The 18471-nt window shown below is 38.0% G+C and overlaps 1 protein-coding gene and 1 pseudogene across 3 annotated transcripts in view; both read left to right on the top strand.

Annotated features, from left to right (window-relative positions):
* Window positions 1–18471, top strand: part of LOC102957710 (calcium-binding mitochondrial carrier protein SCaMC-1) — a 61657-nt gene that overhangs the window by 16131 nt on the left and 27055 nt on the right. For 2 of the 3 annotated variants that reach the window (XM_007090056.3, XM_042998092.1), the window contains exons 2-4: window positions 1561–1687; window positions 5970–6057; window positions 16622–16733. In XM_007090056.3, coding sequence (XP_007090118.2) covers window positions 1561–1687; window positions 5970–6057; window positions 16622–16733 — 327 coding nt within the window. Of the gene's footprint in view, window positions 1–1560; window positions 1688–5969; window positions 6058–11152; window positions 11257–16621; window positions 16734–18471 lie in introns of those variants that run through there. The other variant, XM_042998091.1, reaches the window with a different exon arrangement.
* Window positions 7464–11937, top strand: LOC102956582 (annotated as a pseudogene).

Here is an 18471-nt window from a genome sequence, read left to right as displayed (position 1 = left end):
TATAAAACTACATATAAGTAAATACAAAACTATATGTAAATAATATCCATTTTATGTGTAGTATTATAATTTTAGATATTGTCATATTTGATTTGCTAATATATAGGATTTTGCATCTATTTCACTAATGACACTGCTTATGGTTTTCTTTCCTGGGAATGTTTTAAAATTACAGATTAAAATTTCTTTAATACTTATAGGCCTCCTCATATTTTCTGTTGTATCAATTTTTGATAAGTTCTTTTTTTCTAGGCATTTGGCTATTTTATCTTGATTTCATATTTTTTGATATAAAATTGTTTATAATATCTTTAATAGCTGTAGTATCTAGTGATTTTCACTGTCACTATCATTCGTTATTTGCCACTGTCAGGGGTTTATCAGTTTTATTGGTATTCCCAAAGAGGCATCATTTATATTACTGATCGTCTCAATTACACATTTTCTTCATTTTACTCTTTATTTTTTTCTTTCAGGCTTGTTTCAAACTTTTTTTCTGATTTTTTGAGATTGAGGTAAGCCTCATTGACTCATCATTGATTTCTAGCCTTTTTCCATTTCCTTTTTTTTTTCCTAATATTTATTTTTGAGAGAGAGTGGGAGAGAGGCAGAGAGGGAGGTAGAGGATCTGAAGCAGACTCTGGGCTGACGGCAGAGAGCCCAATGCAGGGTTCTAACTCATGTGAGAACACGACCTGAGCCAAAGTTGGATGCTTAAGTGACTGAACCACCCAGGTGCCCCTAGCCTTCCTTCATTTCAAATTAGGCATTTAATTTTTAAAAAATGTTTATTTATTTTTGAGAGAGAGACAGAGACAGAGACAGAGAAAAAGTTGGGGAGGGCAGAGAGAGAGGGAGACACAAAATCTAAAGCAGGCTCCAGGCTCTGAGCTGTCAATACAGCTCATGAACCCACGAACCACAAGATCATGACCTCAGCCAAAGTTGGACGCTTAACCAACTGACCCACCCAGGTGCCCTTCAAATTATGCATTTAAAATCATAAATTTTCCTCCAGGCTTTTGTTACATCTTATGGAGTTCAGATCCTTTTCTTTGAGTCCAAAGCTTGGAGGTCTGGCCATTTCACATTCTGCAACGAGGCATTATTTCACACCGAGACATTATTTTCTCCACAAAGTGTGACCATTAAACTAATAGAGTCTATAAGCTTTGAGTGGGTGATTATGAGTGTCTTAACAGGCAGAAGGTTTATATTTTGAGTGGTGGTAGTAGAAGGCTTGCTTGTAATATCAAATAACATAATTTTATTTCTTTCTCAAAAGCAATGATTTGTATTAATAGAGATAGATAGTTTGATATGACAGCTTTTTATAAGGATCATTTTTTGGAAAAGATTATTTAATTTTGGAAATCAAAGGGAAAAACACTATTTTACACATTTAAATCCTATACTAAGTCAAGTGTGTGTTTTTTATCTTGGAGTTTATAAAATGCATGTCTTCTGGAAAACAGGCAATCTGCTCAAAGTGTTTGTATGTCCAAATAATTTTGCAGTTTAGCCTATTTAAAACTCTTTTTTTTTTCTTTTTTTTTGTAGAAAATCTTAACTACTGGTGATATCAACAAAGACGGGAAGCTGGATTTTGAAGAATTTATGCAGTACCTTAAAGACCATGAGAAAAAAATGAAATTGGCATTTAAGAGTTTGGACAAAAATAATGATGGTGTGTCTTTATTTTCTATTCATCACCAGCTATGAAGAATCCCTTCTCATACTTCCAACAGTATAAAACAATGTGTTTTTGGTCTCTCTTTTTTTATTTGGCAAACAATTGTTAATAGTGTGTGTGTACTTGTTTTTCTTAGTGATGTGATTTTCGATAGGGTTTATGTCTTAGTGAAGAAAAGACAAAGACATAGCTTTGTCTACTGAATTAAAAACTGAGTAGGGCGGTTTATAAGATGTTCACTATGGAGTATTATGCCAATTTGACTTAAAGTTATAGATTAAAAATAGTTATGTTTCCTTGCTCTCTGGGCAAGAGATATTTATTTTTATTCATATGTATTCTACAATTTAAAATGTTAAATATATTCTAAATATAAAATGTTATATATTCTGAAATTTAAAAAAAATTTCAAATTGTCTTACATTTAATAGTCTTTTGAAAGAATTAATTTAGAGCATCTGTTCTCAGATCATGGAAATTGGGGAAAAGTACTAGATAGACATTTAAATATGTCTTCTTTTCTTTTGTAATTAAGTGAATTCTACCTCCAGTGTGGGGCTCGAACTCACCACCCTGAGATGAAGAATTGCATGCTCTACTAACTGAGCCAGCCGGGTGCCCCTAAATATGTATCTTCTGACTGGAATTATGCTTTCACTATTTAGATTAATAGTTTGGAGTTAATGGAGTCCCAGTGTGGAGAGCAAAAACAAGTGCCACAGTAGGAGAAAGGGAGGGGTCATGAAACCCTTATCACTTAAGGCAGCCTTTGATAGGAAGTGAGAATTTATTTTTTAAAAATTATAATGCATAGGAAACTTAATGAAAAAACTGAAATGGATCCTCAAACCCCTTCCTATATATGAGTAGTCAGGGCCATTTAATTCACAGACTTGTTATTCAAGAAACACATTAAATATATTGAGGAGAAAATATAGTTCACAGTTGGGGTGGGCAATTTTTTTGGTAAAAGGTCAGTGGGTAAATATTTTCGCTTTGTGGGCCATGTGGTCTCAGTTGCAGCTACTCACCTTTGCTGTCATAGTGCAAAAACAGCTCTAGACAAAATGTAAATGAATGGACATGACTGTGTTCCAATAAAACTTTATTTATAAAAGCAGGCAACAGGCCTCATTTGGCTGGAAGGTCATAGTTTGTTGGCCCCTCGTTTATACTGAATATAAACTTTAGTTAGGCATAAAGCAAGTTTCTTCAAACAACTAAACCTTTGAATGAATTTGATGATGGTTCAAGTCTGTGACAGTCATCTAAGAAGCTGAGTTTGTGGTGGAAACTAGTCCGATTCGAACATTTGTTACCTTCTCCTCTAAGCCTTACACATTATATGTCCCCAAGTCTAGCCTTAGTCCAATCTTTTAGCAAAATGCTGTTCTTACTACCAGCTTTACTTCTCTACAAACATTCATCCTATGTTGAACCCATTACAGTTCAGTCAAATAGGTAGGACTCTGTGTATAGTGTTAAGGCAGGCAGTAGCTGGGCGATGGAACCCCCTCAGGATCATCTGCCAGATAAGCAGAGGTGAATCATCCCAGTATGTAAGTTGTGCACATATCAGTTGTCCATTCCAGAAAATTCTAAATGATCCAGAGGAAATAATTAAAGGTGAAATTTTATGGTACATTTGTAGTAAATGAAAACAGTTTTCCCTTAATTTATCTTGTTTGTAGATTTTGAAATAGTTTCTTATTGTAAGTTCATATTTGTGTTTATCAGGCTTCTTTTTTTTAATAGACTCCGGAGACTCTATTCCTATATATATATATATATATATATATATATATATATATATATACATATATACATATATATGTATATATATATATATATATATATATATACATATATACATATATATATATATATATATATATTTAAAGTTCATTTATTTATTTTGAGAGAGAGCTAGTGAAGTGGGGGAGGGGCAGAAAGAGAATCCGAAGCAGACTCCGCCCTGTCAGTGCAGAGCCTGATGCAGGGCCCAAACCCACAAACCACGAGATCATGACCTGAGCCAAAATCAAGTCAGCCGCCTAACTGTCTGAGCCACCCAGGCACCCCTGTTTATCAGACCTCTTAAAGCAAAGCATAGTCTTTCCTCATTTGTGGGTTCTATATTTGAGAATTTGTCTACTTGCTAAAATTTAACTCCAGAAGTAATTCCAAAATCAATGCTTACAGCATTTTTTCAGTCCTTCACGGACATGTGCAGAGTAGCAACAAATTTCATTTGCTTGACGAGCACATTTCTAGCTGAGAAAGAAGAAAGTGATGCTCTGCTTTCTTGTTTTAGCACTCCTACTGTAGACAAGTGTCCTTCTGCAGTCTACTTAGTGCCATGGTTTTTTGTTTTTGTTTTTTGCATTTTTGTGCTTTTTGTTGGTGATTTTGCTGTTCAAAGTGTCTCCCAAGCATGGTGCTGAAGTGCTGTCTAGCATTCCTGAATGCAAGAAGGCTGTGATGTGCCTTAGGAAGAAAATACGTATATTAGATAAACTTCATTCAGGCATGAGTTGTAGTACTAATAGCCGTGAGTTCAATTGGTATTGAATCAACAATATAATATGGTATTATGTAGTACCATATATTTATATACACATATAACAAGATTTTATATTGACAAGGCTTTGTATTGATTGATTGGTGAAAATACTGTGATCAGAGGCTCACAGGAACCTACCCCTGTATTTCCCATAGGAATAATGGTTCAGTATTTGATAATTCAGGGATTATAGTGACCTTGTAGAACATAACTGCCATGAATAATGAGAATCGGCTGTATTTAAGAGTGCAATTATAAAGGAGAACATTCAGGGGTGCCTGGGTGGCTTAGTTGGTTAAGCATCCGACTGCAGTTCAGGTCATGATCTCATGATTTGTGAGCTCAAGCCCTGCGTCAGGCTCTGTCGTGACAACCTGGAGCCTGTTTCAGGTTCTGTGTCTCCCTCTCTCTGCCCCTTCCCAACTCATGCTCTGTCTCTCAAAAATAAATAAATGTTAGAAAAAATGAAAAATAAAGGAGAATATTCAGAGTGGTATATAAGGAATTTCATTGCTAACAAATAGATGCCTCTAACTGTTCTTACATTGTTCAGATTCTCGTGTTTCTCTTTTCCTCTCTCCGAGAAAACTCTCCAAATCCTGGGATTTCTTTTTTTTTTAATTAATTTTTTTTAATGTTTATTTATTTTTGAGAGAGAGACACACAGAGCATGAGTGGGGGAGGTGCAGAGAAAGAGGGAGACACAGAATCCAAGGCAGGCTTCAGGTTCCAAGCTGTCATCACAGAGCCTGAAGCAGGGTTTGAACACATGAACTGTGAGATGATGACCTGAGCTGAAGTCAGACGCTCAACTGACTGAGCCACCCAGGTGCCCCTGAATTCTGGGATTTCTTCAAAGTCTTTCTCTTAGATGAAGTCTTTCCTTTCATCGCTAACAGTCATTTTTGTCCTCCTCTTTTCCTGGAGAACTTTGCCATTAGTACTAGTTTGGCATCGGACCCTCTCATGCTTTGTTTTGTTTCATCCTATTTCGTGTATATCGATGTTGGGATCATGAATCTGTGAGTTGCTTGAGGGGAAAGTAGTATTTAATGCTCCAGTTTATTGCTTCTATTTTCTCTTTGTTCCTTTCTTCATAGTCCTCTCATTCTGTCTATAAACATGCTCTGATTTCTTTAATAATAATAATTTTCCTTCTTCCACTGTCCTACTATCCCTGATTTCTTTATTTTTACTGCCAGATTTCTCAAAGGAATAGTCCCCACTCTTGGGCTTCGTTTGGTCATTTTCTACTTCTTTTTAAGCCAGTGCAATGCATCTTTATGCATATGAGATGCCTACTCATTTATCAAAGTATAGAAGTGCAAAGTTGTGAAATGAATAGATCCTAGTTAATGTAATTTACTTCGAAGTTAGAGTGTCTTGATTTGAATCTCAGTTCTGCTGCTGCTTAATGCTACTTGATCATGCCACATAAGCTTTCTTCTTTAGATGGCATATCATTATTCACCTACGAGGCTTTATGATTTTTGAATGAAATAATGTCTATGTACTTGTTTAGTCTATTTGTTAAATTTTGAGCTGGTGTGGAAGTATGTATTTAAGCAAACCTATAACTCACCTAGATTCATAAAAATTTTGCCTTACTGAGTCCAAGACTTTCCATTACTAAATGAGAGATGTAAAATTCATGATTTCTAAGATCCTTATCAGTTCTGAATCTGAGTTTATGCTCTTTTTAATTTTTTAAAGGAGTAATTGAGGCTTCTGAAATTGTCCAGTCTCTTCAGACATTAGGTCTAACTATTTCTGAACAACAAGCAGAGTTGATTCTTCAAAGGTAAGCTCTTTCTCTTACTGACAATTGTGGGGGTTCCTTGATGTTAATTTTATGTTTTTTTATTATTTTTAAGATTTTAATATCTTATATTAGAGATCTTCATTTTAAGTATAGCTTAAAACTCCCTACATCTTACCATTCCTCATGTACATTCAATATCTTTCTTTGTCTTCCTTTTAATTTTATATGAACACGTGTAAAGCATAGGAGTGGAGGGTGTGCCTGGCTGGCTCGGTTGGAGAAGCGTGAAACTGAAGTCTCACACACCCGTATCCTACCTTCTGACCCCTCTTCCAAATTTTACGTAGTGTTTCTCCCACTCTACTTGCTTTTTGACTTACAGATCTCTGGCCCCTTTGTTTACACTGGTTCCTCAATATCTTGATCCATTTCCTTCCACTTTTTCACTCCTCCTTTCTCCCATCCCCAAACCATCCTACCAGTTGCCTTCTTTGCCCCAACATTTGGGCTATTAAACATTTCTAGAGAAAAATGAGACTGTATAGATTAGTACTCCTAAAATGCACAGCCTTTATTCTCTACTAGACATTCAGGCTGAAGCTTTGTGTGTCTGTGTTCCTGGCCACCCTTGTCTTCCATTCCCCACAGTGATTCTAAATGTTTACCGTGCTATTCCCACCTGCCACTCTCTGTCCATTCTCTGTGGCTTCAAAGAGCAAGTTCAGCTAGGCATGGATGAAATCTGTTGACTCTGCTCTCACCATGTTTCTTTCAGTTCTTTGAATTCTCTAAAAGTCTTTTCCAACTTTGGAGCCTTTCACTTGTAATTCTCACTGCTTAAGGGACTAAATGCCTCCCGTATGTTTGACTTCAGTCTTCATGTCAGAGAGATCTACCCTGTCTAAATCAGTCCCCTCCACCCTACAGCAGTTTTATTTATTTGTGCAACTTATGAAGTTGCTGGTTCATCGCTCTTACAGGTTGTAACCATAAGCTCATTTGTATAGCTTAGTGTTTAGAAATACAGTTTCTGAAGTTAGAAGGCCTGGGTTGAAATACTATATTCTGTTTTACTTACCACGCCTGTGACCTAGGACAAAATACTTAGTCTCTCTCTGTCTGTAGGATGGAGACAATAGAAAGTATATAGGATTGTTTTAAGGATTAAATGAACTTACTTGGGAAGTGCTTAGAACAATGCCTAGCAAATGCTCCATGAATATTAGCTATTACTTGCTACTGTTCAGTGTCTGTTTTTCCTGCTACACTGTAAGCTTTGAGGGCACAGACAACTTCCATCTTGTTAAGTGTTCTACACTCAGCACCTTGCAATAGTGGGCCCTCAGAAAATATTGAAGAATGTGTTAAAGAATGAGTAGAAGTCATCCTAGTGAAAAAGAGTAGGGGGAAGGACATTCTAGGTAGAGGGAGAGACCTGTGCAGACATGGAAGCGTGTGAACACCACACTCAGGAAATGGGTCAGGCAGTGCTTTTCAGAATCCTCTCCAGACCACTGGTGGTCTTTCTTTTAGCTAGTGGTCTGTGAGCTGTTGGAGTGGCCCATTGGAAACAGCCATGAATATAATAATAATGAACAATTTCTGGGATTTAAGAAAAAGAACAGCTGAAATAATAGACAATAATAGTGAGACCAGAGAGAATAATTTGTCTTAAACTGTTCTAAGATCCTTATTCTTAGAAGAGGGAGATCAAATAGTATCTTTAGATTTTGTTATATGTATCTGGCAAAAATTGAAGGTAAACCTTGAAAGTATAGGAAGAAACTAGTTTCAGGCAATTCAACAAAGAAAGGAGGAAAACAATTCAAAGAAAAAAATGAGACAGAAAACAAAAGATAAGACGGGAGAAATAAGTTCACGTACAACAAAACCCTGTCAAAATGTACCCTGAAAAATGTTAGGTCCTGTTTTCTTTTCACTTCCATTCCCAAATAGGGCAGGTTAAATAAAGTTATTGTCTTTTTGGGAGGTCTAGCATGGGAGAAGAGTAGGTTAGAAGGTTATTGCCTCTGATAGGTCAGGATTTTCTCAGTTTAGTGTACAATATGGTGGGGAAAAATAATTTCAATATTTTTGTAGTATTATTGTGACAGAATACACTCATTGAAAAATATTAATGTCACAGTGGCATGAAACTATATATATTTTTTTAATTTTTTTTAATGTTTATTTATTTTTGAGACAGAGAGAGACAGAGCATGAACAGGGGAGGGGCAGAGAGAGAGGGAGACACAGAATCTGAAATGGGCTCCAGGCTCTGAGCTGTCAGCACAGAGCCCGACGCGGGGCTCGAACTCACAGACCGTGAGATCATGACCTGAGCCGAAGTCGGACGCTCAACCGACTGAGCCACCCAGGCGCCCCACATGAAACTATACTTTTATGCTCCCTACTTATAGTGGATTTTTAATGTATATCAAACTAAAAATTAACATAAGATTTGTTTGAACAGAAAGATTGTCAGATGAAAGAAAAAGTAAAACAAAATCCTGCAAACTAAGTGCAAGCTGCTGTAGCTAATTAATATCAGATAAAATTATAAGGTAAAAAACATTAGTGGGAAATAAACTGTCACCACATTTAAAATTCACAAAGACATAAAATTTTAAGCTGGTTAATAGAATTCCAGGGATAAATTGACAAATCCTTCATAGAAGTGAGAAGTTTTCACATAGATCTCCCTGTACTTGTTAGATCAAGCATAGAAAAAAAATTTAGTCAAGATGGAAGAGAAATAAATAAGCTTGATTTAATGGGTGTACAATAGAACCTTGCACCAAAAAATTAGAAAGAAAATTTTTTTTTCTCAGGTACGTATGGAGCATGTATAAAAATTGATTTTATACTAGTCCATAAAACCAGACTCAATACATTTCAAAGAATTGGTATCACCAAGACCATCTTCTTTGACCACATATAGGTATTTAGAACTTAATAGCAGAAATAAGTTCTAAAAATATCATGGGTTTTGGAAATGGTATATACTTCTCAATAATTTTTGGGTCAAAGAGGAAATCATAGTAGACATTCAAAGATACTTCGACTTGAAAGAATATCACATATGAAAACTTGTGAGATATAGCTAAGGTGGTACTTAGAGGGAACTTTATAGCCTCAAAGCTTGTATTAGAGAATTATCAAGGGGTGCGTGGGCTGCCAGGCCAGACCTGTGAGGAGACCAAGATAATCTACAGCCTGGATGGGCGGGAGATGTGGTACCTAGCGGAGCTGCCCCTGCTCTCCGAGAGCATCACCTTGGCGGACTTGAAGGGCATTCTGCAGCGAACCAGCTCTATGTTCTTCTTCAAGGCTATGGACCACGGATTTGGAGTGGTGAAGGAGGAGCTGTTGAACAACAGTGCCTAGCTGAGGTTGGTGTCTGCTGATGGCTTGCACCCAGAGCTAGCTCCCTTCTGTGCTGACAACCCACTGTAACTGCTGCTGCCCATGGAGCGCACAGGACTCTGGGGACTCCCGGCCCTGTCTTTCCACTCTTGTGCTGGTGGGGGCAGCCAGGAAAACCTGGACAAGGACACAGAGACAGACTCTTTGGTGTCTGCTCAGCATAAGCGGCCATGAAGGAGGGATGGCCCAGAGCACACAACCCAGGTAAACAGAACTGCAAAGGTGGAGCAGCGGCAAGAGCCGGGGGGTTGGAATAGCCCATCCACCTTATGAGCAGTGATGTGGAGATGACCACCTTCTTCCATTCGGATGAGGATGACTGCACCTGCAGGTTCAGCAGCTCCACAGAGCAGGGCAGCGCCTCATACCTAATGAGAAGACCAGCATTAGCGGTGGCAGCAGGAGGTTTTGCAGTTTGAGTGGTCCTGATCCTTCAGCAGATCAGGAGTCCTTCATGGATTCCACAATGTCTCTCAACATCATCACAGTCACTCTCCTGGAAAAGTAGTTTTCTGGGCGTCTTCACTATGGGCCAAGGCAACAAGCATGGTGATGGAGGCATCTACATTGGCTCTGTCATGAAGGCTGGGGCTCTGGCTGCTGATAAACACATCATGCCAGGAGATACGCTGTTACAGGCAAGCTGGATGAACTTTGAGAACATGAATAATGACAATGCGGTCCGTGTTCTTCTGGAGACTGGGCACAGACCGGGCCCATCACCCTGACTGTAGCCAAGGTGGTAGGACCCAGGTCCATGTGGCTGCTTCACAATGCCCAGGGGCAAGCCCATGCAACCCACTGACCCTGCAGCCTCAGTTTCCCACGCTGCAGCCATGACCAACACCTTTCCTACGTATGGTATGAGCTCCTCCCTGAGCACCATCACCTCCACTGGCTCTTCCATCACCAGCTCCAACCCCGACACACAGCGTCTGGACCACTTACACCTGTCCATCCACAGTGACATGGCTGCCATCATCAAAGCCATAGCCTCCCCAGAATCTGGGCTGGAGGTCTGTAGCCACATGTGGCTCCAGATTACCATCCTCAGTGCTTTCATTGGCTTGGATGTGAGGGACTGTACCACAGTGTGGAAGGCTTCACTGACTGGTAGGAGACCAGCAAGTATGCCAGCAGCCTGCTGAAAGTGACTTCATCCACCACACTGTCAACAAGGTCAACTTCTCTGGCAGTGCTACTACATCTTTGGCAGCCTTTGTGGCAACATGGTCAGCGTGTCCCTCCATGATCACAATGGCTTCAGCAGAGCCTCTGACTAGGACATGCCGGGCTCCTTTGCCACATCTGGGGGCTGCTCCTGGATCCATGGATTCCCTTACCAGTACCTGCTGCCCTTGCACGCCTACAACCTGCACCTGGGCTTCCCAGAGCTGGGGTACAGCTATGGTGGGGGCAGTGCTAGCAGTCAGTATAGTGAAGACAGCTGGAACAGTGGCTCCAACCATAGTGGCAGCAACTGGTAGAAGGAGAAGGACCTGAAATTGGGTGGCAACAGCAGCGAGTGGGACCACACAATCCACAGTAGCCTGCGGGGCTGTGGGAGCCAGCACCCGGCATAGCTGCCACAGCCAGCACTCAATGACCAGCAGCCTGTGCAGCCACCGCACACATCTGAGCTACGGCCCCCTATGGCATTCCTTCTTTCTATACAGTTCCCCCATGCTGAGGATGCCTCCACTACCTATGGCCCTGGGGCCCCCAGGAACCCTCCAGGCAAAGACCTGGCCTCCATGTCCACCAAACTGACCACTAGCACACAGTCCTTCCGCATGGCCATGGGATACCCTAGTAAGTTCTTTGTAGATGTGATGTGAACTGGGCCCCTCCCCCGCTTCTATCCCACTCCTACCCCAGGGCCAGCCGTGTCCCTGTCTTCATCTTTCCATCTTTTTTACTTCGTCTGGTACCTGAAAGGGAAATAAACAAATAAATTCAAAAGAAAAGAATGAAGGCTGAAAATTAGTGTGCTAATTTAAAGGAAGAAACCAGAATATTCTCAAAGAAGGTAGGAAGGAGGAGATAATTAAGGAAGCAGTGGAAACAGAATGTAGAGATATAGTAATAGGATGAACAAAACCAAACATTGGTTATTGGAAAAGACAAACTTCTGGAGAGATTGATAAAGAAAAAGAGAAATGAGATATAAATAATGTTTGATTGCAAGTAGACACATCAGAAATGTTTCAAAGATAATAAAATATCATGGATAATTTTATGCTAATAAGTTTGAAAACATGAAATAGAAGAATTTGCAGACACATGTAATTTACCAAAACTAAATCAAGAAGAAATAGCCAACAGTGCCATTACACCAGTAATTAAAAATTTTCCCATAAAGAAAACTTTAGCCCTAGATGATTCTCATAAACTATCAAAGAACAGATCTACAAATATATGTAGAATGTACAAGAACAGCATTTGACCCATTCTGTGAGGCCATTATAATTTTAACAGCAAAGGCTGACAACTAATGAAAGAAGGAAATTATAGGCCAGCATCATTTATGATATAAATATAAATATTTTAGAGAAAATATTAGTGATCTAATAGCTGTATAGAAAAAAAATTAACTGTACATAGAAAGCATAATGTACCACAATCGATACTTTTAAAAGAGCAACTTAAAATTTCCTTTAAGTTCAAAAGATACTGTGTCTAGATTTTTCTTTTTTTTTAAATACAATTTATTGTCAAATGGGCTTCCATACAGCACCCAGTGCTCATCCCAACGAGTGCCCTCCTCACTGCCCATCACCCCCTTCCCCCTCTCCCCCACCCTCCATCAACCCTCAGTTTGTTCTCTGTACTTAAGAGTCTCTTATAGTTTGCCTCCCTCCCTCTCTGTTTGTAGCTCTTTTTTTTCCCCTTCCCCTCCGCCATGGTCTTCTGTTAAGTTTCTCAAGAGCCACATATGAGTGAAAACATATGATACCTGTCTTTCTCTGACTGGCTTATTTCACTTAGCATAATACTCTCCAGTTCCATCCATGTTGCTGCAAATGGCAAGATTTCATTCTTTCTCATTGCCAAGTAGTATTCCATTATATATATATGTATATATATAATACATATATATATATATATATAAATTACATCATCTTTATCCATTCTTCAGTTGATGGACATTTAGGCTCTTTCCATAATTTGGCTATTGTTGAAAGTGCTGCTATAAACATTGGGGTACATGTGCCCCTATGCATCAGCACTCCTGTATGTATCCCTTGGGTAAATTCCTAGCAGTGCTATTGCGGGGTCATAGGGTAGTTCTATTTTTAATTTTTTAGGAACCTCCACACTATTTTCCAGGGTGGCTGTACCAGTTTGCATTCCCACCAACAGTGCAAGAGGGTTCCTGTTTCTCTACATCCTTGCCAGCCTCTGTTGTTTCCTGAGTTGTTCATTTTAGCCACTCTGACCAGCATGAGGTGGTATCTCGGTGTGGTTTTGATTTGTATTTCCCTGATGATGCATGACGTTGAGAATCATTTCATGTGCCTGTTGATCATCTGGATGTCTTCTTTGCACAAGTGTCTGTTCATATCTTCTGCCCATTTCTTCACTGGATTATTTGTTTCTCGGGTGTGAACTTTGGTGAGTTCTTTATAGATTTTGGAATCTAGTCCTTTATCCGATATGTCATTTGCAAATGTCTTTTCCCATTCCATCAGTTGCCTTTTAGTTTTGTTAATTGTTTCCTTTGCAGTGCAGAAACTTTTTATCTTAATGAGGTCCCAATAGTTCATTTTTGCTTTTAATTCCCTTGCCTTTGGAGATGTGTCAAGTAAGAATTGCTGCGGCTGAGGTCAAAGAGGTTTTTTCCTGCTTTCTCCTCTAGGGTTTTGATGGTTTCCTGTCTCACATTCAGGTCTTTCATCCATTTTGAGTTTATTTTTGTGTATGGTGTAAGAAAGTGGTCTAGTTTCATTCTTCTGCATGTTGCTGTCCAGTTCTCCCAGCACCATTTTTTAAAGAGACTGTCTTTCCTGCTTTGTCAAAGATTAGTTGGCCATACATTTGTGGGTCCAATTTTGGGTTCTCTATTCTATTCCATTGGTCTACGTGTCTGGTTTTGTGCCAATACCATACTATCTTGATGATTACAGCTTTGTAATAGAGGCTAAAGTCTGGGATTGTGATGCTTCCCGCTTTTGTTTTCTTCTTCAATATTACTTTGGCTATTCGGGTTCTTTTGTGGTTCCATACAAATTTAGGATTGTTTGTTCTAGCTTTGAGGAGAATGGCAGTTGTATTGAATATGTATATTGCTTTGGGTAGTATTGACATTTTAACAATATTTATTCTTCCAGTCCATGAGCATGGAATATTTTTCCATTTCTTTGTGTCTTCTTCAATTTCCTTCATAAGCTTTGTATAGTTTTCAGCATACAGATCTTTTACATCTTTGGTTAGGTTTATTCCTAGGTATTTTATGGTTCTTGGTGCAATTGTAAATGGGATCAGTTTCTTTATTTCTCTTTCTGTTGCTTCATTATTGGTGTATAAAAATGCAACTGATTTTGGTACATTGATTTTGTACCCTGTGACTTTGCTGAATTCATATATCAGTTCTAGGAGACTTTTGGTGGAGTCTGTCGGGTTTTCCATGTAGAGTATCATGTCGTCTGTGAAAAGTGAAAGTTTGACTTCTTTGCCAATTTTGATGCCTTTTATTTCATTTTGTTGTCTGATTGTGGATGCTAGGACTTCCAACACTATGTTAAATAACAGTGGTGAGAGTGGACATCCGTGTCCTGTTCCTGATCTCAGGGGGAGAGCTCTCAGTTTTTCCCCATTTAGGATGATATTAACTGTGGGCTTTTCTTAGAATACTTGATACAGAAAAGCTGTACCTTTTTTCCAAATTGATAATGATTCAGTGCCATTGAAACTTGTCAAGAAACTTGTCAAGCTGAGCATCAAATTTATACCAAAGAGCAAAGGCCCAGGAATAACCAACACATTCCTGAAGAGCTGTGAGAAGCAGGGACCTGCTCTGCCAGATACTGATTATTATTCAGCTATAGTTAAGACAGTGGTGGTGGTACACAGATAGCCAAGGTGATAAGTGGAACATAATATCCCAGAATCAGACCCATCCATATTTAGGATTTGTCACACAGAAGACAGGAAAAGGGAAAGGAGAGACTATGTGGTATGTGGGGCTAATGCATCTGGTTGTCCGTGCAGACACATGTGAAACTGGATACCTACCTGATGCCAGACACAAAAATCAACCTAAATGTCAAAGTTAACTGGGAGTACTTATAGAGGAAGAAAAGGAAATGTCTTTATCTCATGTAAGGAAGGATTTATTAAAAAAAAAAAAGACACAAAAGGCAGTAGTGCAAATAAAAAGATTGATAAATTCAGCTATATTAAAATTAAGAGCATCTTTTCACAGATACCATAAACAAAGTGAACAGACAAAGAGAAGGTATCTGCTAATTTATAACTTGAAGTATAAGAATCAACTATATAGAGAACTGTACATATAAAAGAAAAAGACACTTAATGTAGTAGGAAAATGGGCAAAACACAAACAGGCATTTCAAGTAAAAGGAAACCTGAATAGCAAATGAATACGGTAAGGGATGGTTGACATCATTAGTGATTTGAAGAGAAATGTGATTTAAACCACAATGAGACTATTTTATTTAAGTTTATCAGTGTTCTGTTGCTTTAAGCTCCAGAATTTGGAATTCATGTATTCATTCAATAAATATTCTCTCTGCTAGGCTGTTCTAGACACTTGGGTCATATCAGTGAACAAAATCAACAAAAATCTTTGCCTTGTGGAAGATACTTATGAAGTCATGTGTGGGAGGTGGAGGGGTAGGGTCAGATGATAAACAATTGCATTAAAATGGAAAATAGTGGCTATAAGTATTGCAGCCCACAACAATGTTATAAACATAAGTAGTAACTAGGACTCTCATGCACATGTGGAATGTTAATACCCATGTGCTGAGACAAATGAAAGTTTAAGTGTAATTTCACACATGGAGGTCAAAATTAGAAATTGGCACTAGAAAACATGATAATAAGTGCCTGAAAATTACTTTTTATTTGACTGCCATCTTTATGTATCATTTTCACACAAATTATAGAATAAATATAAAGTTTGGAGGAGACACTCAAACTTTTCTTCAGAGACATTCATTAATTCAACAAATAAATGAGCACCTTCTTTGTGCCAGCCACTTTAGGTCTTGAGTATAGATAGTGAACAAAACAATCAAAATCCTGGCAGGCAACAGAGTAGATCTTAGGAAAAAGCTGGTTAAATGACACACTATGAAGACACTTGTAAAACAAGCAAAAAGTTAATGACAAATATCTAAGACTACAGTATATTAATGTTACATGTTGAAGATGAGGTACCCAGATTTCTTAAGATTCAAAAGCCCCAATCAGCAAGTTAGATTTTTTTTTATAAATACTGCTAATTTTCTTAGCTTTGAGGAAGTTAGAGAAGGAAATTGATAGAATATTTTGCGTATATTCCCAAATCACATCCAAATATTTTAACAGAGCGTTAAGAAATATCTTTCTGGGGCACCTGGGTGGCTCAGTTAGTTAAGCTTTGGGCTTTAGCTCAGGTCATGATCGCACAGTTCGTAAATTCAAGTCCTGCATTGGGCTCTCTGCTGTCCATGCAGAGCCCATTTTGGACCCTCTGTCTTCCTCTTTGCCCCTCCTCTACTTGTTCTCCCTCCCTCCCTCCCTCCCTCCCTCCCTCCCTCCCTCTCTGTCTCTCTCTCTCTCAAAAATAAACACTTTAAACAAAAAAAGAAATATCTTCCTGAGCCAGTGCAAGAAAAAAAGATAGATCATAAATCTATTCATTTCCCTCCCAATATTTAATCTTCAAGCTTTAGTGTTTGATAGCTCACTGATTGGAGTTTGACACAGTGCCAAAAGTTGTCTTCAGTGAGAGCTCTCTAACTTTGGGACCCTTCTTTATCTAAATGATTAAAACTATCTAACAGAACATCAAAAACTTGCTGCCATTTCCAACAATCTATTATTGTGAACTGGAATTTTTTAATAAGAATACTGAGTTTGAAAAGAAACTATCATTCTGCAAAGTGGCCAATAATGTTTTACTTATAAATTTTATTTTGTTTTTTAATTTGCTTCTTTTTATTTTCAGTATTGATACTGATGGGACAATGACAGTAGACTGGAATGAATGGAGGGACTATTTCTTATTTAATCCTGTTACAGACATTGAGGAAATTATCCGTTTCTGGAAACATTCTACTGTAAGTATGCTATGTGCATTACATTATACTTCCTTATAAGCCACCCAGGCATCCCTGAAGTTCACGTTATTGTTAAATCTGCTCCCTAAAACAATGGGAACTCTCTGAGGGAATTTTAATTTTTCTAATGGGTTTGTCTGCTATGCTTATTCGTGGATTTCAGTAAATTTTATACATAATAAATAAAGTCTAGGGTTCACATTGCTGCTGGTAGCAATGCCTAAACTTAAATAGAACATTATAAAATGATTGATGATTAATGCCTCATTTCTATGAGTATAGAAAATATATTAGTAGTTCAGTTGCTTAGATAAATTTTCTACTTATGTGAAGTTATATTTACATAATCAGACTCTTACTGTATCTTTGGAGATAGTTGATAACAGGTGAGGCTACAGTCATGTATTCATTTTATTGATAGTAAAATTAAGAAAGAGAGGGTTACTACTATAGTGTAGCCTCTTATCCCTACACTCTTACCTATAAAATCTTTTACACCAGAAGCACTTAGCTGATAAAGTTGTAGACATACTATCATTATAGAACTCAATTTATCTCGGGGCGCCTGGGTGGCTCGGTCGGTTAAGCGTCCGACTTTGGCTCAGGTCATGATCTCACGGTCCGTGAGTTCGAGCCCCGCGTCGGGCTCTGTGCTGACAGCTCAGAGCCTGGAGCCTGTTTCAGATTCTGTGTCTCCCTCTCTCTCTGCCCCTCCCCTGTTCATGCTCTGTCTCTCTCTGTCTCGAAAATAAATAAACGTTAAAAAAATTAAAAAAAAAAAAGAACTCAATTTATCTCAAGCTATATTTTTAATCTATGGTGATGTGAGTAGGTTGAAGGATTATTTTTAAACAGTATTTCCTTGTTAGCTAAATTTTATAAAGAATTTGTTGCATGTTTTAAATGACAAGTCTATAAAAATATTTATAGACTGTCTGTATAGCAGATGAGTTTCGAGGTGTTCACATATGTAGCTTTAATTTTTATTTACAGGTCTATAGCATATATCATGGTATAAAGAATAATGTGGCTATAATTTGGAGATAAAGGGAATACCTTTGAAGAATTGACAAACTAATTTCTTTCTGTAGCTAAAAAGGATTCACAACACTTGACAAAAAGCTGATCTTTCATTCTAACTTAGACCAAGAAGAGAAAAGTTGTTCTGAATCCATTCAGAAAGAAAGCTGTAGTTTTTGGTTTTGTAAATTTGTAATTACTGTTAACTTTTATTTCCTGTGAAGTGATAGTGTACTTCATTTAGTGCGGATAGTCTATTTATAATTATCTATATGCTCAAATTAGTTCAGTGTACTTTTTTTTGAATAAAAAAGTTCTAAATATTTTTATTCTCTTCTAGTAATCTACTGTACTAAAATATTTACTTGAAAATTTTTGCAGCTTTTGCATTTGTTTTTCTTTTTTAAGTTAAATCCTGAAGTTAGTTAACATATAGTATAATAATAATTTCAGGAATAGAATTTAGTGATTCGTCCCTGACATGTAACACTCAGTGCCCATCCTGACAAGTGCCCTCCTTAATGCCCATCACTCATTTAGCCCATCCACCACCCAACATCCTGCAAGCAACCCTCAGTTTGTTTTCTGTATTTAAGAGTCTCTTATGGTTTGTCTCCTGCTCTGTTTTTATCTAATTTTTGCTTCCCTTCCCCTATGTTCATCTGTTTTGTTTCTTAAATTCCACATATGTGTGAAATAATATATTTGTCTTACTCTG

This window comes from Panthera tigris, chromosome C1 (genome assembly GCF_018350195.1).
Source record: "Panthera tigris isolate Pti1 chromosome C1, P.tigris_Pti1_mat1.1, whole genome shotgun sequence".
NCBI classification, from domain to species: Eukaryota; Metazoa; Chordata; class Mammalia; order Carnivora; family Felidae; genus Panthera; species Panthera tigris.
This window is presented reverse-complemented; position numbering and strand designations above follow the sequence as displayed.